At 39.4% G+C, this 23,229-nt stretch overlaps 2 protein-coding genes across 3 annotated transcripts; one reads left to right on the top strand and one right to left on the bottom strand.

Annotated features, from left to right (window-relative positions):
* Positions 1-749: 749 nt before the first annotated feature.
* Positions 750-3,310, bottom strand: LOC120558115. Its single transcript, XM_039799019.1, has 4 exons — positions 3,149-3,310; positions 2,598-2,899; positions 2,267-2,396; positions 750-1,761 (listed from the first exon to the last, which is right to left on the bottom strand). The coding sequence occupies exons 2-4, from the start codon at positions 2,869-2,871 to the stop codon at positions 1,386-1,388; spliced, it is 780 nt and encodes a 259-aa protein (XP_039654953.1). The 5' UTR covers positions 2,872-2,899; positions 3,149-3,310; the 3' UTR covers positions 750-1,385.
* A 20-nt stretch (positions 3,311-3,330) lies between these two features.
* stx18 (syntaxin 18) lies at positions 3,331-21,677 on the top strand. Of its 2 annotated transcripts, none has more exons than XM_039799017.1 (11): positions 3,331-3,537; positions 14,138-14,205; positions 16,410-16,525; positions 16,755-16,832; positions 17,081-17,147; positions 17,248-17,339; positions 19,793-19,884; positions 20,287-20,345; positions 20,829-20,898; positions 20,988-21,068; positions 21,184-21,677. In XM_039799017.1, exons 1-11 carry the CDS (start codon positions 3,385-3,387, stop codon positions 21,277-21,279), a joined length of 972 nt encoding a protein of 323 aa, XP_039654951.1. In that variant the 5' UTR covers positions 3,331-3,384; the 3' UTR covers positions 21,280-21,677. The 2 variants fall into 2 exon arrangements, with proteins under 2 accessions (XP_039654951.1, XP_039654952.1); XM_039799018.1 differs by having other exon boundaries at positions 21,152-21,283.
* The last annotated feature ends 1,552 nt before the right edge of the window (positions 21,678-23,229 follow it).

Below are 23,229 nucleotides of genomic sequence, written 5' to 3'. Positions count from 1 at the left end.
GACAATAAATAGGAATAGTATGTAGGCTATTTTTTGTTGATTAATTTGAGAAACATGACATTGTGCAACAAAAAAGAAAGTGCAATGTTTTGGACCTGAGTCAAACATCTATCTGGCACCAACTCCAAATATCTTTTCTTCTGGGATCTTAAAAGGCTTCTTCTATTTGTCTCGTTGACATAATGCCAACTAAAGCAAACTGGATGAGTTCATTCAAAATCATGGCCAAAGCTTCCTCTATCCACCCCCACCTGTCAAATCCTGTCAGAGCATACAGTATGTCACGAGAAGAAGGACAGAAGAAAAGGGAACATTCTCACACGTTTGGGATGTGTCCAGAGGCTTATTTGTAAGCCTGCAGGGTGTGGCAGGTAAGCTTCTACCTCAAAGGCAACAGCTCCCTCCCATGTAATTGCTCTTCATCAGATCAAGATGCATGACATTCCTACAGACTGTTTCAAGTAAGTCCTGCCAAAAGACAGAGAGTTAACTGCCATCAAAGGGGACAATCTCGAATTTGGATCAGTGGTGGTTGATGGGATATCATTGTGTCGTTAGCTCAGGTTACAGACTACACCCCAGTAATAAACATTGCAGACTGCAGAAAATACAGCGTACTGATGGACTCAACCAAGCAGAATACAGCAGGAAAACTTAAGCCAGCAAAATGCATTAAAAAAGCCCTTAGACAAAACAGTGTTATTCGCCCCAATAAGACATCCTCTTATCAGAGCTGGCTGTCACTCTACCCATACTAGCCAACAGTGGAGTTTGCAGTGACAAAGGGAATACTTCAGATATTAATGCAATTTTTCCAGGCTCATGGTACTGTGTATGGTGGCTCCCTGGGTTTACAGGGACACTTCAATGGTATGGTGTCATAATTAATGTTATAAGTTACACCTGTGCTGTTCCTGTTATAATAAGTCAAAATGTCAGCTGTAAAAAAAGGTCTTTGACCATCACAAATTGGGGAAAAACAAGGATGAAAATTAACTAATAAATACAGTTTTACTGAAATGATGGGACAGCAGACTTGTATTACAAGACATCATCAGAAGGGTGAAACGATCGGCAAATTCTTTTTCACAATGAAAGGAAGAGCTGACCAAAAAGCAAGGATCAAAAAGCAAATTTGCTATAAATGCTTGGCTGTGGCATTGTGAAGTGTGACCAGACAAACCTAATCAATATTTCTCAGTCTATAGAGTATGGAATGTGTATCCAACTAAATCAAATGTGCTGTTTTAGTATTTCACTATACAAAAAACATTACAGATATAAATTATTAATATTGCTTGAATATTCGTTGACATGAATGTACACATTTCAGAGGCAGGCACAAAGTCACAAACAGGTGCAACAGGTCGTTCTCTACAGCTACTTCAGTCCTTTGAAAGTGGCTCTTCCATTTTCTTTTTCATCAGCTCAATTTTTAGTGTGTAATATTCCTCTTGCAGCTTGAGGACTGCCTCTTGTCTTCTCAGCACAGACATTTCCAAATCCATTCGCTCAGCAAAGTTTTGCAGTGAGGAAGTAGAGCAGGGGGTATCTAGGTGTTCTGAGGAAGCAGCAAAGCCAGCAGCACGATGTGCACTAAAATGCACTGCGAGTGATTTAGGGACGTCAGTGGATGCTGCCGTTTTTTGTTTTGCTGGAGAAGTGGATGGATCTGGATATGCCGGGAGTTCAAGCTCTCTCAGTGGATGTTTGTTTGAGAATCTTTCATCTATTGTGTGCTCATTTCCATTTTCATCACAGCTGAAAAAAAAGTGTGTCAGTGATTTTGTTTGACAAGAATTTGCATTTCATCCTTAAGGTTTATAGTTGGTTTTTCACTTGCCTCTAGTGATATCCAGACACATAGATAGATTTGGTTTAATTTGTCCAGATGCTAAGATTACACTTTGGATTTTGTTTTTAGTGTGCAGCACTGACAAATTACATTTGATAAATTAATGGCAGCATCTCTTTCCAGAAACAAAGTTCCTGTTACTCTAAATAATCATGTGGATAGTTTTAATAGGGACTATTTATCTGGAAGAAAAGGTTAAAATGAAAACTGTTCACAGTGAAGTTTGTGGCTAACCCAAATATGACCAGGACAATAAGTGGGGTGAGAAAATACTGCTTGTTTTGCAACTGGGGTGATCGGACCCCAATAACAGATGTTCAATAAATTACTATTTACAATTAAGTTCTGCTTTAATTCAGTCGAGCCACAAATACTAATATTTACCAAATAAATAAATCAAAAATATATTACCTGTTTAGTTGAGTTTCCACCAACTCTGAGACTGAAGAGTCTTTCCTATCCTGTTGCAACATGTCTGACAGGTTCATCACAGAAATCACTACTTGAGTCACAGTACCGAACTGTTCAAGAGACAGGCCCTCTGTGAATGAAAACCCATGCCATGCATTCATTAATAATAAACACAATACCGTAAATTCTACACAAACACTGATGATGAAAGTGTATTTTTCTGCAGCTATCCCCATGTATCCACCCTCAAGGCTTATTTCACCAGTCTTAGACTGTAGATTTAATAGTACCAATTTGTAAGACTTTTTGTTGCTAAGAAATATTTTCTCACCTATGCCCGCTTGCCTTCTCTGTCGTTTGATCTCCTCCCTTGACTTTGCCAGCAGATTTTCCCACTTTTTGTTACAGTCAGAAACTGTACGCTGAATCTGTGGAAACGCAGTGTTGATGGCTTGGGATATTTCCTCCCAGGCTTGTCTTTTATCCTGTATTGAAACTCCAGTGCAGCACTTCCCTCTGATTATGTCTTTTCTCTCCTGCATTAACTGAGCAAGAAGAAGACACTCCTGGTCTGTCCAGTTAGGTTTTCGCTTCTTGCTGGACATCCTTTCAAGAAGTTGTAAGGGCTTTTTTCTAAGAGAGAGAGAGAGAGAGAGAAAGAGAGAAAGAGAGAGAGAGAGAGAGAGAGAGAGAGAGAGAGAGAGAGATTGATTAGCTGACATTACATCCTTATAGCACATGCATACAGTGCAGATAATTCAACACGAATGTCACCATACTTGAACATGATAATCTAATTGAAAGGTAAAGCTTTCTACTTAAGTCTTTTTAAACTTAAGTTATTATATTTAAGATGTTTTTAAATTGTAAGATTTTCGCTACCTGGAACTCAATCAAGACGAAGAGTAACTTGACAGCACGTCAGACCTTTGCAGGATGTAAATACTATGAGGTACAGTACACGCTACAATAAATAATTACTGATAAAACCTTAAGGTGAAATGTAAGGCTTTCTTCTCCGTCTCAGGGAAAATCCAAAGCGTCGCAGATCAATGACGTTGTCTGTTGGTGACGTGTCAGTTTGTTTACAGCGGTCCCTGCGCTGCAGCTGCGCTGAAATGGCTGTGGATATAACTTTACTTTTCAAAGCCAGTGTCAAGACAGTAAAAACCAGGAACAAAGCGATTGGAATAGGCTTTGACTCTGCCAAAGATGAAATTTTCAAGAGAAGCAGACCCAAGAGTGGCTTCTCTCCGAAGGCGAAAGAAGTGGTGAGTGTTCCTGCTCAAGCTAACTTTAGCTAACTGGGCTAGCATCGACACAAACTGATGTTACGTGTAATGACAGTAAATACTGGACTGTTTTAGTGGTGGTTACTCATGCTGTAATGTAGAAGCAGCAGTGAGCATAGGAAATGTGAACAGCAAGTAAGGCAATTCTCCGACATGCTTGGTGAAACTGAAACGCAATGCTTAGCTAAGTTTTGTATATATTACCAGATGTTCACAGTTAGCAAGGCCTCTCTCAGTAGTGTATATAACATATATAACTACATTGAATGCAACGTTAATTATATGGGAGTTAGGAGTTGGCAATATGGATATAATATAATATATATATATATTTTATACGATTGTATAGAACATTAATTAAACATCTGACAAATCAAGGGACTTCGCCACATTGCTGCTAAAATCATAAAATCCAGTATTGCCTCAAAACAGTCATGCTCATTGATTTCTAACATTGCCTAATACACCCCCGAGATATTAAAGGGATAGCTACCTTGCTATAAAAGGTCTAGCAAAATATCTGGCAGCTGGCATATAATCTTAAAGTAGATACCTTGCTATAAAAGGTCTAGCAAAATCTCTGGCAGCTGTCATATAATCTTAAAGTAGATATCTTGCTATAAAAGGTCTAGCAAAATCTCTGGCAGCTGTCATATAATCTTAAAGTAGATATCTTAATGGCCAACACTAATGTGATTCATCTTCGTAACTGCTGTATGCATAGGTTTAGTTGGAGGGAGTGTGTTAATGTGTCAGCTGTATTGTATTTTACTCTTCTGATTATTGTGCTGTTCTGAAGATAGGAGCCTCCTATTTAGATCCTGTTACATAATGGTAGTATGCACTGGAGAGGACAAAATAACTGCAGATAGGCCTATTAAATGCTCCAGCATTGTCATGTCTGAGGTGCCAAAATTGATTCAGTGAGAATGTATTTGCTTTAAGATGGTTAATTATATTCAAGGTGGTACAAAATTCAATAAACCAAATTCCAACCTGTTGTGGCTTTGTAAACATAATTTCTATGGTCATACGCATGTTAAAGAAACAATTTCACTGTTTTATACAGGATAAATATTAACATTATGGTCTACTCTTGACTAATGTGTACTTTAATAATTTTCCAAGCACTCATCCAATCTGAAACCATAATCATATTACTAAGTGAGTCAGAGCTTTATTTTCCTCCCTGTGAATTTGTTAGTTATCTACTCAAAAAGGAAATTACTTTTCCTCAAAGTGTATTAGTGACGCACTGGTTCATTCCAGGTATTCAAAACAAATGCTTTCCACATCACAATGGTCTGTTTTTGTCTGTCTTTCACCGCATCGTTGTGGTCAGTTATGTCACGTTGGAACGTTATGTCTGCTTTTCTTTTAACACGCTGTCTGTTTCTCTAACTCATCGTGCCTGGTAGCCACTGTTCTGGCATTAAGGTGTAAATTGCAGTTAGCAAATGTGGCATGGTTGGAGATTAAAAAATCTTACAGTTGGCATTTGGTCTTGGCAGTTAATCTAATGTCAACCCTTTTGGCACATATTTATACAACTTTGTGTCACACATGTTTTGTCTACAGTGCAAATGTAAGCAAATCATGGCCAGCAATTATTAATATTATTATTATTTTCAAGTAGCAATTCGCATCAATAAATACTCAACTGTGTGGACTAAAGACTGCAAATAACATTACAGAATAACTAAAGTCAGTCTACTTCTGAAGATAAATCCCTTCCAAAATGTCATCTACTGTACACAGAGAAATAAAGATTACTTAAATAACATAACACTATTTTTACTTGAACCTCAGTCAGACTATTTTAAAACCCAGTGTGTACAGAATAAATGACTGCTCTGCTTGAGATCTGGGAAGACAAAAGCTAAGTTGTTCGAAAAACAAATCACATTGGGCCAACTGGCCAGACTTAGCCCTTTTGAGCCCAGAATATTTTGTGCCAGCTGTCAGGTCCGAGCGCCACTGCTCCCCCAACACTGACAGGCCTGGATTCTGGGCTTTGAATCGATCCGGAAAATTGCCCAATGTGACCTAGACTTTAGGCTGCATAATCTGAAACATTATAAAAAAAATAGTAAAGAACATTCTCCTCACTTTCTTTAGATTAAAAAAGACGTGGCGAGTTTTCTTAAAATGTCCTGCCCTAATTAAAACGGGTTCAATCTTCAACTACAGGTTGTAATTCCGTACCTCTGTTTAAAGACTTACAGCGTACAGTGTCTTGAACATGATTTCTTCATTTAATTGAGGAAGTTTCACATAACTTGGTGAAGAAAAGTTCTGTTGAACCTCTTGCCATGGGACACCGACCCTAAAAACTTGGTAGGAGAGGCAACATTGCCATTTAATTAGTTCAGGAAACTTCACAAAACATCTCAAATTTTATTCTTCCATTAAATGTACAGAGACATCATCAATGGTTGGCAGTAGGAGATGGATCATTGGCAACTAAAAGGCTTTGCTCCTTGTCATGAGTGTTGCTTCTACAGCCAGAAGTCCTTGGCCTGACATGAATATCGTGAACACAAACCTCTTCAAAGGCACCTTGAAGAACCACTTTACGTTTCCCTCGGGGAGTCAGGACGTTAAGTTGTACCTGATGTCAACCATCAGTCTGAGGCAAACATGAGCCCAGTTGCAGCAGCCCTGCACAACCAGGTTTTTGTTGTGTTCTGTTACGTTAATATTAGAAATGGTGGTTTCATAAAAGCAGTGGTGCTGATTCAAAGAAACCCAAACCTATCCTGTGGTGCCTGCCCTCTGCTCTCCTCCCCCCCTACCGCTGTCTTCCTCACGCTGCAGATATAATCTCAAACCATCTCGGTGAAGCAGCTTTTGTAGAAATTGAAATTGCGAGTTTGGAATGTCCTGACTGCTACAGTTATGTCGCGGTTTTCACCCACAACTCAACTATCCATTCTTCTCTGTACAGACTCACAGAGGCAACATTTTTTGTCCAAGTCCCCTCTTCAAATGTATTATTCCATAAACATGCTGCAATAACATTTTCTTTCGGCTCTCGAACAATTTCTTGGGGAAAGCCGATCCTCCCAAGAGCCAGTGATTAAAGGTGGAAGATCAAAACAGAGAAAATATTAAATTAGGTCCCCAGTAACAATGTTGACGGCCGGCACCTAATGCACAACAGATGTGGGTGCCCTTCAAGACATGCATAACTCTCCAAGTTCCCACTGAAGCTTCACAAAAATAGAAAGAAAACATCAAAGTTGACAAATACACAGTGGTCCTGTGAGGCTTTTCCCACTCAAAAAGCAGCTCAATGAGAAAGGAAATGTAGCTTCTTTCAAGGCAAAAAAGGCTTGATTGACTAATAAGAGGGCCAGTGTTTACAGGGTGGGGTTTGGTTTGGGGAATCTTTTACCTCATAGGGGTCGGTTTGGGGCACTGTGATCTCCATTTCACCGCTCACCTCGTCTCTCTCCACAGCATGCTGCCCTTCTCAAGTTTAAATGGAGGAGGTCACTTTAAAATTGGTAAATTGTGTGTAGAAAATAGTGTTTGGCTCCCCACTGTGCCTTCAGTATTGGTATTCCAAAGTTGGCTCCTTCTGTCAGTGTTTTCTTAGAAACCCTGGCCATCAGCCAGCACCAAAAAGTATGTTGTGCTCTTAGAGTATGACAACTTTCACATTGAAAAATTATGCTTGAATATTCTCAAAAACATTTAGTTTAGAATCTGGTTTACTTTATTTTTTCGTCAGTGATCCGAGTCCAAAATGTTTGTTCAAAGTTATGTTTTGGGGGTACTCTGGACTATATCAGTCCAAATAGTGTCTGATTATGAACATGAAAGTAACATATTTCCCCAATCAAATACACTGGGATATGTCAAATCAATGGTGGCACACTCAAAGATGGAGACCACACTTTAAAATGATGTGAAGGATCATTTTTATGATTCTGTTAATGTTGTCATGCAGATAAAACTGGAGCATATTGGCAGATCTTTTGCGTTTAACAGGCCATGTTGGACAGATAGTGTACAGTCAGCCACAGCAGCAAATGGAATACAGCAATGACATTTATGAGTTTGCATTAATGTCATTCATTTAGGGAATAAAGTATGAAAGTGTAGAAATATTTTCTTTTTGTCTTGACAATTTTGAAAGGCCTTTTCTTAAAATAAAAGTTGTTGTCGGTCAAGTTAAAACATTTATGGTAGAAGCACAAAGCCTAAGTCTCGTAGGTAAAATGTACCTACTTGAATATTCACAAAAAAGCCTTGCACAGGGCCAATACATTTTCAGAGAATAAAAAACAATCATTCATATAGTAAATATAACGGCTAAATTCTGACTGTTGATGATATTGTCTCATTAAACAAAGTGAAGTCTGATATGAACCCCATTATATTGCAAATTCAGTGGAAGGGTGCAATCTATATTAATTTCATGTAATATTATTTACAAAAACATATGGTTGGGTAAAAGTGGAATAATCTCTCCAACCCCAAGAGACTTGAAAACCTTCCCCTTTAATTTCGACACAAGTCACAAACATTGGCACACAGGTAAAAACATGCTGGCATACAGCTGTCAAAGGACTAAACTCAGTCGGGAATTCAGTCATGGGGAAGGGATTTGCAAGGATCATCCTGAGATGAACATGCTGCTAAATTGTCTCTTTACCAGTTGGCCTAATCTCTGCTCTGTTTTCCCATGAAAGCCAGGCAAATTGAATTTGGAGGCATCTGCTGTCAGGCCTGAGCACAATCTTGATTTTGTTTCACTGCGTGCAACAAAATGCTTTTGCATGATTTGTGAAAATGAAAATAAAAGAGGAAAAAGTGGTGAAATGCAGATTAACAGATGTATGTCAAACCTAAATCACAAGATGGACACCAGATACTCTGCAGACAAAGTAGTGGAACAAAAGCAACGTTGAGCTCAATAGACAAGGCTACATTTGAACATTTAAACATGTAGCAAGACTAAAGCAGTGGCTGTTGGCGCTTTTTGAAGAATGCTGTCAAGCTTTGTCATTAGACATCTTAGTTATTGTGAATTACAATCACTGAAATACTACCAATGCAGATGACAGCAGGCTGCATACTTGACCCTGACACTTCAAAACACAGAGTCTGAACCATGAAACTACAACAGATGTGTGCTCCTCTACTTAGAGACTTGTTCTTTTTGTTCTAGATTAAGATGTTCGTGCAATAGGACATGAGGTATTAATTATGTATAGTCATTTCACATTGATATTTAATGCATCAAGTGAAACCAAAGCAGATAATGTTGTTTAACTTATAGTAAACATATTGTTTACTTTTCATTAGTGTAAAAAGGCATTGTTTATGGCAAAGGTCAACAGAAAAATAGTTTTAGAGTTACTCTGGTTTGACATCTGCACTGCTGAAATGTCTGTTGTTTCCAGGCGCACACATTTTGCTTATAGTTGCTTTCTCCGTTGCTCATATTATACGGCTTCACATCAGATGCTGATGTGGATATATTTGTACATGCAATTCCTCTGGTTTTTGTCTTTACAGCAGTTGTCTAACCTCTGCCATCACTTTTTGACACCAAATTTGACATATTGTTCAGAGTGAAAGTGTTTTCTTTTCCAGAAGTCCCCTTACAAATTCAGCAATTTACCATCCATGAAAGGAACGTTGTCATATCACCATCTGCTGTTTACTCATAATTGTGCATTTTTTTATTCCACATGATATGGGATTACTTGGATTGTCACCCATCCTGGTTTGTCTTGGCAATTTAATTGAATCTTGGGGGCCACCATTTTTTTTTTTAAATACAAAGCTACTTATTAAAGTACTTTATATCTAGCATCAGTTGTTATGCCCATTATCATGAGTTATTATTGTTATTATTATTTGATTCAAAATGGCAGGGACAGGGGAAAATGGCACAAGTTACTGAGAATTATCCAGCGTTGATGTTTTCCATATTGCCATCGTGACTACAATATCCACATTTATGAATTTAAAGCATGTCATAATTTTTTATATATTTGCTACTGCTGACCTGAAACAACCAATTCACTTAAACACACACACACACACACACACACACACACACACACACACACACACACACACACACCACACACACAGTTCAAATTACTTGACAGAAATCAAAAACACCATTAATAAAGGTGTGTGTGTGTGTGTGTGTGTACAATTTTTAGATTTTACACTTAAGTGAGGCTTGATTTTGGAGCAAATCAGTTACTGTATATTGCATTGATACCACCAGCATGCTGGTGAATCTGAATAGACGGAAACAAGGAAGAGGAAGGGAGGGAACCTGTTGATTTACCTGATTAACAGACTTCAGATCATGCGACTGTAAAACACGCTCTGATTATTCAGGAATACATAGCAGGAATCACAAACACTATCACAGTATTACATAATCATGCTTGCTTTTATCAAATAACCGGCTTTGTCTATCTGATTGTGACCTGTCGCTTGATGTCTCACTACCCTTTAACATTGCCTCTGTTTTTATTCATTTATTTTGTCTACTGTGGTGTTCAGGTTTTTTGTGAGTTAGCCTAAACGTAACCGCCCCAACCAATGCATCTGTTTCTCATTAAATTGATTGTTGAAATATGATTTAGTTGCTTCAAAATACAGCGCTGTAGTTTCCATTGAATTTTTGTCCAAAACAGACTGCAAGACCTGTCTCACTGGTGAGGTCACCCTCTTGCGACCTCTTGCTTCTGCTTATTGCGATTTTAAACATATTGCAATATTCTGCGATATATTGCAATTTATTACCTTTTTTCCAACTTCAAATTTTTCCCCAATTTCAAATGATGTTCCAAAAAGGAAACTTTGTCAACATCTGTTTTATCTAAATAAATAAAAAATTCTCCGTTTGTTCATCTCACTTCACTTTTATTGCTGCATGGGATTGTCAAGCAGACCAACACATAATAATAGATCGATACTTGGCGTCTGTGTATCGATACAGTATTGCCACGGAAAATATCGCAATACTATGCTGTGGATTTTCACCCCCACCCCTACACTTGACAACACACAATGTCTCCACTGATGTGCCTCAGTGTTTGGATTTTAAGTTGACATGTTGTATCCATGCACGATCTGACCTGCATGATCAAAAATGAACAAACACCCAGACTGTATACAAGTGCTGCTTAATACGGCTTTGACTTATCCAGTAAATATCAAAACACAGTAATACACATCAAAAAAGGTCAAAGACCCTGTTCATATAATCATCAAAGTTTTCTTTGATGGTACTTTTTGTTTGTTTAAAGAGCTGACTAAAGCGTTGTAACTGCAAATAGTCATAAGAAGACAAAACTGAACCCATTAGAGAGTCAGACATAAACATGATAATAAAATCAGCATGCGGCAGGGTCCTCTCCACTGAAGCATCCTCTCTGTATCAGGCCCACATACCTAAACATAACATAGCATGGCGTCAGTATGGATAGCCCTCGGTCAGGACACACAGGGACTTAAACCAAAGCAGGGCAGTCATCATCAAACTCTGTCAGTTACCTGGATTTAACAAAACAAAGAGCCGTCCAAGCTCTTTAGAAATCTGCTAGCTAAGCCTTTTCTCTTTTCTTCCTCATAATAATCCCCCCTGATGGTTTGTTTGGGCTCAATCTGGGCTTGAGGGAAACAGGGGGAAGGAGAAAACGAGGAGGTAAAGTCAGGGTCCTTGATGATGACGAGATTAGATGTAGCCCGGCAGACTGTCTCCTTCTGCCGTCGCTGCGAGCTCTGCCTCACACACACCTATGACGGTTGCACGTATACACACACACACACGCTACATACACACATACACGGTGAGCCGCATGCACAAGGCCACCCCCTTCCTCATTGTTGGAGAATTACTTGCTCTTTAGGGTCTTAAGTTACAAGAGCAATTGATCCCTCTGACCCCCTGCAAACTCTTGAGGTTGTGCTGGGAATCTGAGCTCCAATGTATACACACAGGAGACAGCTCAACCCCCAGAGCAGCACTCTTAACACTCCCCGGCACCCCGACAACACACACACACACACACACACACACACACACACACACAGATGCAAGCTTTTTTTTTTGTGTGTGTCTGATGTTCCAAAGCTGTGGATTTAGCACTGCCTGCTGGTCAAAAAGGTGCAGTACCATGGACAGAGTTCTGCAGACAAATATAGTTTGTACATAAATAAAATGCTAATTGCAAGCCAAAAATATAGTTTATAGGTAAAAGATAAATTAGACATGCCATGTAAGAGGTTATATTTTCCACTTTGTGGCAGGCCAAGGTAGTCTCAAAAACGGAGAATTACTGAAACTCAAAAATGGGCTTCAATTATGACTAAGATAACTATAAAATATTCACTTTTGAGAAGCTGGAGCCTGTGGTTTTTTTTGTTACCATTTCTTCTTAAAAAAAGTACTTATTAGCAAAATAGTTGCCAATTCATTTTTGGTTAGTTGACTTAAATTAATTATTCAGCAAATTGTTTAGACCAGAGTCATTAGACTTGAGTGGAGGAGTTGAGATATAGCCTAACACTCCTAGATGAAACACCAATAAAAATGATCACAGAAGACTATAATTGAAGCACATGCTAAGATCCTACAACGAACAACAATTTTGGATAAAAAAAACTTCACAACAACTGTCTTATTTGTCTCTACTGTAAGATACGTATTGGAGGGGCGACCTCTAGCTCACCCAGTAGAGTGTGTGCCCCATGTAGGCGGAGTCCTTGGCAGCGGCCAGGTTCGAATCCGACCCGCAGCCCTTTGCTACATGTTTCTCTCCCCTTTCGTCTCTTCAAGCTGTCCTGTTGATTGAAGTGCTCATATTATGCTCATTTTTAGGTTCATAATTGCATTTTGGGGTTATATCAGAATAGGTTTACATGGTTTAATTTTCAAAAAACACCATATTTTTGTTTTACTGCACATTGCTGCAGCTCCTCTTTTCACCCTGGGTGTTGAGCTCTCTGTTTTAGCTACAGAGTGATGCATCGCACTTCTATTCCATCTTTGTTGGGAGTCGCATATGCGCAGTGGCTAGGTAAGGACAGCTAGCTAGACAGTTGCAGAGTATGAGGGCGTGCCACGCAAGCAGCTAGGCGAGCATTATAACGTGTGTTACAAAGTGACGAACGTTCGTCACGGAAGTAAAGGCTGGACTACAATAGAGCTGTTGGTGAGCAGTCCCTTTGGGGTGGACTTTGGGCTTTTTCACTTTGTAAACCTATTACATGCACAAAAAAGATAACACAATAAAGGAAAGGGGAAAAAGCCAAAAGCATAATATGAGCACTTTAAAGGCCATAAAAGCTCCGAAAAATTATCTTTATAATAAAAAATAAGATACACATTGGAATGGCTGAATGCATCATTTATTCACTGAAGCAAAACATTATTACTAACTTTGTTAAATAGCTCCTACTTTCCAACCAACAGGATCACCCAGGATATTGGGCAGTATGACTGCAGGCATCAGTTTTGCAGGAGCTCGCTTCAAAGTTTCCTCATTCACTGAGACACTACATAACGGACAATGTTTTTGAAAAACCATAATAAAGGTTCTCTTCTCCCCTGAACCCCCCCTCTACGCTCAACTGCTCTGAACAACAATTAACTCTTGACCTCAAATAATTGTATTATTACAAGGGTCGGCTTGCCTTAACAGCCCTTGCCTGAGTTAGTGCCCCACAGCAGTGTGTCATACGTCACTGAATTACCTTCTAAACCAAAGGAGGAGTTCTAGGTTTCCAACAAATTGCTTAGCTCGGTTTATTTTGACACCTACTTTCTGAGTCAAAAAACTTGTCATTTTTTTTCAAATAAAACACTGCTTCAGGTCACTGTGACGCTAGGAGTGAATGTTTAGAAACATTATTAGACTGCTGGTGCCAGGTTACGCCAAGGCAATTTGATAATTGAGGTTGTTAGAGTGAAAAGGCTGAAGACAGGGTTGCTATCAAAATAATCTCCCACGCTTTGGGGTCGCTGTCACAGTCAAACTCATTGTGTCATATTTCAATCCTTAGCTTGTCTGAGTTCTGTCTTCTTCTGGATCTAACAGAGCCTGCTATGTGTATGTAAACCCACTTGTACCCTGCCAGCAGAGCTCTGTGGACAGGAAAGCAATTTGGTCTTTTTTAATATTTGACCGAATTACAGGAGCAAATATTGGATTGAACTAAGTTTCCTTTGTTTGTTTTTGTTCTACACATACACTCAGGGTTTTATTTATGAGAGCTGTTTGACAAGGAAATTGCAGGTTTGATTTTTGTACGTCCTAGACTTGATGAATTGTCAAAAGCAAATATTGAGAATTCACAGAGATAGACAGACATTGGTCGCCTGTCACATCCAATAAATACAAAAGTATACATTTACTCTGGCTCTGTCTAAATGTAGTTGGGAGAAAATAGTTTCCTGGTACACGTCTAAAAACTCTTTCATAAGCCGTGTTGACATGGTTAACATATTTGAAGGTGCAATTGAGGCATGGCATTTAAACAGACTCATTGGCATGAAGGTAATCAAGTAATGCTTCTTCTCACTTTATCTTGGCAGATCACGAACATCACCAAGCTCAAAGACTTTCTGCTACAACACAGAAAAGATTACGTGAGCGCCGGAAGGTAAGCCTCGCCAAACAGTCGCAGTAATCCACCACAATCGACAACAGCAGCGGCAAAAACCCTTCAAGGCTGCAGGGGAGGCCAGTGAAGAGACAAACACTTTGATTCTGACTAAATTCAGAAAAGGTCAGAAGTCAGGGCTCCTTGAAGGTACCATCAAAAATGCCTCCAGTGTGTGTGTGCTGCAGGGGGTTGTCTGCTGGCACAAGGTCAGCATCGAGTAGGGTGGTCTGTAGCGGCAGGCTCCAGACTAATTGTCTGGAATAATTGAGCTGCAACCAAGTGAAGAACAAATCACGCCCTGGGACTAATCCAGGCCTTCCTCCTTTCAAGGCCCCCTCTGTGTTCTGTAGGTGTGGGTGTGTGGAGTAGCCTATGTTTTGTTAGGTTTGTTGATAAAGCCTCAACAGAACACATTAACTGAACGTTAGAGATGTCAATGGGTGGAGTGCAGCAGTATTTAGCGGTGGGAAAATCCATCAAGAAGTCTCCAGTGGTATGTACACAAGTCTTGTCTACCGTCAGCCTCGCCATCAGCCGTTCCTGTCTTCCGTTTTCCTCCACACTGTGACTTTGCCTGACAGAATAATTATGGACTATGGATTATACTGAATACACTTCCAAATGTTTATAGAATTAGTATAGCTGGTCGTCATTTCAGACCAAGTATGGTGAAGGTTAAAATAAAAGCCGTATTCATGGCGTCCTTAAAAGGAATACGTTTTAACATGTTATGACTGTAGCTTAACCAATCCAAAAATCCTTCTCTAGGTCACCATACGTATGGTAATGGATGACTTGTTCAATTTGTATCACTGCATCTTTGTTCTTCCATGTTTGTTTTATTTAGAGACTGCAACTAATGGTTATTTTCATTGTCAATTAATCTGTTTTATTAAAAACATTGACAAATGTCCATTGCTTTTTCCAAGAGCCAAATGTAAGATCTTTAAATAAACTGTTGCATACAACCAACCTACTAAAACCCAAACATATAAAAATGTAAGCCAGAAAATGTTTCGCTTTTGTGCTTGAAAAATTACTTGATTGCTGAATTATCTAAATAGTTGATGATGAATTTTCTGTCAATCGACTAATCGTTTCAGCTTCAGTTTTATTATAGTTATACATGAATATTTTTTTGCAAGAATTAGTTAGTTTAAAGTGCTCATATTATGCTCATTTTCAGGTTCATAATTGTATTTAGAGGTTGTACCAGAATAGGTTTATGTGGTTTCATTTTCAGAAAACACCATATGTTTGTTGTACTACACATTGCTGCAGCTCCTCTTTTCACCCTGTGTGTTGAGCTCTCTTTTTTTAGCTACAGAGTGAGGCATCACAATTCTGTTCACGATTTTTTGGGAGTCGCACATGCACATTAAGTACTGCTGCCTAGTCAGTTGCAGAGTATGAGGGCGTGCCACGCTAGCAGCTAGGCGAGCATTATAACGTGTGTTACAAAGTAATGCACGTTCGTCACGGAAGTAAAGGCTGGACTACAATAGAGCGGTTTGGAGCAGTTTGTGAATAGTGTTTTTTTTGGGGGGTGGACTTTAAAACTACAGTATAATGTGCACAAAAATATATATAACACAATAAAGGAAAGGGGAAAAAGCATAATATGAGCACTTTAAACCAATCAAGCTAGATACAAATCCAATCTAACAACTCAAATTACACCTTTACAGAATAGAATCATCACCAGATCTTAACATTAGTTATGCATGTATGTGTCCACCAGAGGGAAATATTAAGCCTTAACAACACCACCGCCTGACATCAAGAATGCCCTATGTTGAAGTCACAATCATGGTCACTTCTGTGGAGTTTCTTGTTCTCCTCATGTTTGTGCATGTTTAGTCAGATTGTTTCATTTTCTGCTCAAAGTAATAAAACATGAGCTCTGGTGAATTGGACACTCGTAACTCAATACTTTGAATGTTCCCATCTGCCCAGTGCATGATGGGTACGGTTTCTGCCCCACATAATGTTGAATATGGATATGTAAGGAGTACAGGACGTGGTTGAAGGTAGATAGACATGAATATTAAGGAGGATGAAGGATCTGTCAGTATTTAGGCCACATTTAATAAAGCTGTGCACTTAAGAGTCTTTGTTTGAATATCAATCAATCGTTCAGATTTTGATACATGCCCACAAAGTATTTAAACTTACTGTGATTGTTCTTGTCTGTTTTACAGCCTCATCTCATCAGATCTTACCCGTATGACAGACAATGAACGAGACCAGATTGACCAGGATGCTCAGATCTTCATGAGGACCTGCTCTGAGGCTATCAAGCAGCTACGCAATGAAGGTGTGTGCTTGTTTTACTGTGCAGCACATGAACTAGTTCACAAATCTTATTGGAAATGTAAAATAGGCTCTCAGATAATGCTTATTTTGTCTTGCATTGTGAAGCATGATGCAACTTTCAAAACAACAGGAGACTGAGAGGAAATTGGATTTGTTGTTACTTTTTGGCACTATACCAAAACCTGCGAGTTTGTCTTTAATAAGTGAATGTCTTCATGTTTTCACCATAGCGGTGAAGCAAGTGACATCAGCCCAGATAAAGGAGCACAGAGGGGCAGTGCTGGACCTCATTGAAATTTATCTGAGAGGTGAGTTCATGCAACTCATTACAAATTAAACAGCACATGTCTTTTATACCTTGTGTTCTATGGGGTGTTTTGTATGCATCCATTTATTTAATCCTTAAGAGATTTACTGGCTAAGTAAGTGTGAACCCAGCAGGCTGGTTGTATTGGTTTTAACATGCGCATGCTGCATACCTGAAATCACTGAACCAATATCTCAGCAAACATGGTAACTGCATGGTAACATCATGTGTACCTTGATTGTTTTTAAGGAGTATGTAAGCTGTACTCTGAACAGAGAGCAATCAGAGTCAAGAGAATGGTGGACAAGAAGAGGCTGTGAGTATATGCATACCTCATTCACAACTATTATTATTTACTTTATAATACTTTAAAAACTTGCTCCTGATTTGCATGAGCCTGTGTTCTGTGGTTTTAGGTCCAGACTGGCACCAGAACACCACATTCGAGTGGCGAAAACACTGGAGGTGGAGCCTACAGAGGAGAAGACTGTCAAGGAGGAAAGTTCTGGTAAGTTAGTCAGTCGTCTTGAGACGCAAAAACTGGTACAACCTTAGTCTATATCCACGACGTTCCACTTCTGGGTTTGCTCCATTGCCACCGGAAATTCCGCCTTATTTCACTCTTTTCGGCCAAATGTCTGTTACCTTCCGCTTTGTTTGTGTTGGAATTTTAAACTCCGGTGGATTTATGACGACTATGGTTAACTGCTCCTCAGATCTCTGCAGGTCTGTCCAATCTGAGTTTTCTGTTGCACGACTAAAACAACTTTTGAACATACACGTTCCACCAAAACAAGTCCATTCCTGAGATTATTTAACAGCCGCTCTGTGTCTCTTTCCGGCGCTTAGGGCCGCCCATGACGATTGTGATTGGTTTAAAGAAATGCCAATAAACCAGAGCACGTTTTTCTCCCATACCGGAATGCTGTGTGGACTAGCCAGACCCTCCTCCGCAGCGCTGTGGAGGAAGGTCTGGCAAAGCGAGACTAACGCAACCCTGATACTACTGACTTGTTCTCTGCTGGTTTGGTATTTTTGTGTATATAGCTATTTCTGTTCCCTGTAAAATGCACTTGTCCTTGCATTCTGTACACAACAAGAAAATATGGCAATAGTGACAGAATTGCACAGGAAACACCATTAGATACATTTGGTCAAAAATGCAACTTTAAAGGGACTATAGTAAGAATGCATGTAAAGCAGTCTGTACTGCATTAAAGATGAATGGGTGATTATTGCGTGTGTAGATTACTACTATATATATCTACTTCTATTAGATACTGCTACTGTCTTTACGTTGGTATAAAGTTCTTCATTATTTACATTTCTACCGCCATCTAAAGGCAGCAGGACCAATCTTGGTGTTTTATCTGCAGTCTCTAATTGTAAAGTGCCATGCCTCAGCGCAGCACCATTATGCCTGATGATTCATTGTGGGCACTTGATTAAATCCCAACCATTAAATTGTAATTCTGCCGGTTTATGTAATCCAAACCATAAGTTGTTGGGAATTACAGTTAATATATAGGGATACACTTCACAGTTCACACTGACAAATCTTAAGATGAGATATGTAAAGATAAAACTTTGCCGTCCTCTAGACATCATTTAACATTCTCAGGACCATCCGCATCCATATCTTTATCCAAAAAGACTGGCATGGCAACAGCTGCATTTGTCTTCACACTTAATTAATTCTTCAGTTTAATAAATGGTGAATAAGAGCTTAATTATGACAATAAAGCTTTTGGTTAAGTTTGATAATAACGAGTCTAAAAGCAAATTGACTTCATTGTCATTATCACGTTAACAGGATTATGATGTGAACCATGAACACTGCTTAACCCTCTGAGGTCTAAAGGGCTTTTTTCACATATCTTCTTGAATTTTCCTTTGCTCATTTGCATATAACCAGATCCCCATGTGTTTCATATCAAAATGTTAAGAACAAACTCAGCTTTCTGTATAGTGATGCCCAAAATTGTTCCAGAGCTATGTGTAAAGAGATCATTTGGCCCTAAAGCGGAAATATTTCTCAAATCTCTTGTGAAAACATAACTACACTCAATTGTTTTGGTGCTTGAAATGAGTTTACAAAAGTCTTGGGTTCACAAAAGTAGCGTAATATATAAATAAAATAGTAAATAAATTTCTAAAATAAATTTTGTAATATCACTTTTTGAGTAGGAGTGTTAAAGACATTTCTTCCTCAACCTTATTATCACTTAAGAGAAACAAACTGAAGTCCCCAAAGTAAATGTAGCACATTTTGTTGTACTAATTTTCAACCAAAAATGCACATAATTAAAACCGTGACTGAACTAAAAAAATATATTGTCTAATGTCTGGGGAAAACATTGCATGACACAAAGGCTCATCACTTGTCTTTGGCTGTATATTATGTGTGCTGTATATTGACCCTCCCAGAGAACAATAATGTTTTCCTACTTGAAGAAGTCCCTCTGCACCCACTCCATTTGATGAGCCATTTTCATCAAGCACCGATGAGAATGGCTCAGTGGTTGAACAAGTTTCAGGCGTATAATGTGTCATAATTATTAATCACCACATTCCTACAATTTATATTCCCTCACACCTAGTCCCTGTGTGCAGTGTTGCTGCAATGACCTACAGTTGTTGGGACTGCATCATGAAAAAATGTCAACACGGACTGCTCTTGTGAAATGTGGTGAAATGTAAAGTGACTACAAGGATACAACATCAAAATAAATCCATCTTAAAAAAAAACACATAGGGTTATATTTGAGTTTGTTTATTGAATTCATGCTCACAGTTAAAACAACTGAATAACAAGCTGAACTTACAGTACATGAGGTTAGAAAAATAAAGCCCTATAAATAAAGTCCTTTCAAAGAGAAAATTAGCAACTAGATCAGCAATTCAGATGAACAAAGTGAAAGTGAAAGACGTATTGTGAGTTTTTACTTTTCCTTCCTGTAGAGAAGAGTGTGTCGGAGGTCCCCAACAACCCGGTCAACCTGTGGGAGGAGGGCCGAGTGGAGGACGAGCTCTCTCCTGAGGAGATCCAAATGGTGTGGCACCTTCATTCATGTTATACAGTATATGGAGATCTGTATGATTCATGCGTGTCTCATAAAAGTACAGCTATACTTAGACGACATCTAAATGCACAAGGACTCAGCAAAGTGCACAATCATTGATTAACGGAGGTTTTTAGGAAGAATTCATTCATAGGAGTCCAAATAACTCATTTGGACTTTTGAAATATTTGTCATTATACAAATAACCCAGTGAAGTGTATTTTCACAGTACACAGTTAAGTTCATTTAGCCTTTTTGCTAGATAGACCTCTTTGACGGTTTGTGGTCCAAATGATACAGCATATCACATCTCCTAGTTACACAGAATTAACGTCTGACATCTACCTAAGCATTATTGATGAAGATGTTTTGTTATTGTGCATTTCTGTCTAGTTTGAGCAGGAGAACCAGAGGTTGGTGAGTGAGATGAACAGCCTGGTGGACGAAGTGAGGTGAGTCCTGCTCAGCACACACGTTACGTTCCCTTGTTATGAACAACAGGTCTATTACCAGGGGATGTCTGTGATTTCATTCTGTTCACACATCAGTATTGTGAATCAGTGAACGGTAAAATGATTTACCAGGGAACAGTGGTAATCACACTCTTTTGTGAATGTGTTGCACAATGTCACTTCCCCTCCCACTAAATTACACCGCCCCTAGTGATTGAAAAGCCAGGTGAGCAAGACAACAATTATGTGAAATACCAGATGCCGATCCAGACAGGATTAAAATGACCCAAGGACATAGGTGTTTGCAGATTAAATTGTTACTGTGGTAGCCAGAGAAAATCACTGACATTTTTGTTCCAGATGGAACAAAAATAGTCCTAAGGTGAAAATGACCTGCCCCTGTATTACTAATGCCATCTGGAAGGGCTTAAATATGCTAGGCACTCTATTTTATATTTAATGCTTTCCTTTTGTGCGCACCAGACAAATCGAGGGGAAGGTGGTGGAGATCTCTCGACTGCAGGAAATCTTTGCTGAGAAAGTCCTGCAACAGGTGAGTTCCTGCTATTTCATTCACTTGGACTCTTCATTTTGAGAAGAAGTTGTACATAAACTCACTGTCCGTCTCGCGTTCCGTGACAGGAAACAGAGATCGACAGTATTCATCAGCTGGTTGTGGGTGCTACAGAAAACGTCAAAGAAGGCAACGAGGATATACGAGAGGTAACATCCCTGATCTGTTCTGCATGTGCTATTCACACTTTACATTATCTTTTCCTTTGGTTGATGTTAATACATTTGATCAGTAAAACGTCACTTTGTTTACTTCTATCACAAGGCAATCAAAAACAACGCTGGCTTCCGGGTATGGATCCTGTTCTTTTTGGTCATGTGCTCTTTCTCTCTCCTCTTTCTGGACTGGTACGACAGCTAACACATCTAGCCAGCATGGACTCTATACGGCAGGAAACCGTCTGGCTCTGGCACATGTTGGTTATCTCATACAGACGTGATGAAATCACTGAGACTGAATGCACGGTTTACCATGCTGGACCTGGTGTACAGAGTGCTCTTCATGAAGATTCTGTGTTCAAGTGGAGATGGCAGTTTGTTCTTCCCTGATGCTATCTATTAATGTTTGTCCAGGGCAGCTTCGATGTTTAAAAGCACTTGAATGGACGCAAGCTTTGTATGGAGCACTGTGTCCACTTTAAAGGTCTTTTTATAGTTGTGCGTAGAATCGACGGCGTAGACGCAGACCCCTCTGCGTCTTCACCGGACCCTACGCCGTAGCCTGACGTGCACTTCTCGAAAAATGTAACTACACGTCGCGGCGACACACATCACTTGGCCGTGGCTTGGTAGCGTTGCATTTCCCCATTTCCCCCGGCTCATTTCCTGGTTCTCCTTCTCCATAAACAACATGAAATCAAGGAGAGAGTTAACTTTTACTGCTCCAGATTTCCCACCTTGGTCAGAAAACACAGGGGAGACACTTTGTTTCTCTCACTATGACTCTAGAGTCGGTACTCGCTCCGAAGATAATCGCCGTCACTCTCTCACTTCTCCCTCTACCACACACTCCCCACACACACATGTGGCTCGGCGCACACACCAGCGCACAAGTATAAACATCAGGCCACTTACATAGGCTACGGCGAGAGCTCTGCGTGGACCCTCCGCACAACTGTAAAACGGCCTTAAGCCTGTGTATGTTTGAACATTCAGACTTACTGTATCACTAAAAGCAGTGACGATGGTTTAATTGGCAGCAACTTTTGCCGTCTGAGTGACGGACAAAACAACATTCATTTCTGATCCCTTTTGAAGCAGACTAAAGGTTACTGTTCAGAATGACAACACATTCACTTGTCTCATCTACACTATTTAAATACACTTCTGTACCTCAGTGACATAAATTATACTTTGCTGTCAAATGCTGATGAATGTTTTGCTTTCCGGGCAATTATGAGCAGCAGAATAATTTTTAATATCTTTTACAGCATAACTGTACTGACCACTCACATTCTAGTAAAAATAATCAATAGTCTTAAATTAAATTCTGTGTCTTCTTTCTTTACTTTAGGGTATGATTTTATAACCGTTAATACATTTCATATGAGATAACATCAAGAGCAGCAGAGAGGCACAGCCTGCTCTGGTTCGTGTGACCTCAAGAAGAGAAACTGCTGATATGTCTGCTAATCTGTTTATTAATTCAATTCAGTTCATTTATTTTTCAATTCAAGGAAGAAGATTAAGAACAAGGCTTTCAAACGAGTTATAATTTAGTTTAGGTTTAAGGATTAATTAATAGGCTTGAATCAAAGATGGCTGCAACTCCCCCTCCTCGGCCAGAGCCTCGAGGAATTTGAGTATTAATATGACTGGGATGAGTGGGTTCATTTAGCCTAACTTATTCTTCATGGCACAGCCATGTTTCGGTAAGACAATGTGATTATCTGATATCAAATTGTTTACTAGTAAGGTAAGGTAAGGTAAAGGTACTTTATTGTCCTCTACATACATGTAGCGAAATTCATTCTCTGCATTTAACCCATCCCTCAACGGAGCAGTGGGCAGCCATTTACAGCGCCCGGGGTCTGCCGGGGACCAACTCCAGATCTGAGTCAGTGCCTTGATCAAGGGCACTGACTGGAGAACCTAGTACATGTTTTTTGATGGTGGGGGAAACCCACGCAAACATGGGGAGAACATTCAGACTCCACACAGAAGGAAGAAGATAGTACTGCTTTACAAGACAGAGATCTAATATTTAATAGTCCACATCTAATTTTCCTATTCTATTCTATCATTGCAGTGGTAATTTTAATTAGGTTCTTAAGTGTAGCTCCTCTTTTGTTTACCCTTTGATTTAACTGAT

Source organism: Perca fluviatilis, chromosome 4, assembly GCF_010015445.1.
Source record: "Perca fluviatilis chromosome 4, GENO_Pfluv_1.0, whole genome shotgun sequence".
NCBI lineage: Eukaryota > Metazoa > Chordata > Actinopteri > Perciformes > Percidae > Perca > Perca fluviatilis.
Note: the sequence above shows the minus strand (reverse complement) of the source record. Positions and strands in the feature narration are given on the sequence as shown.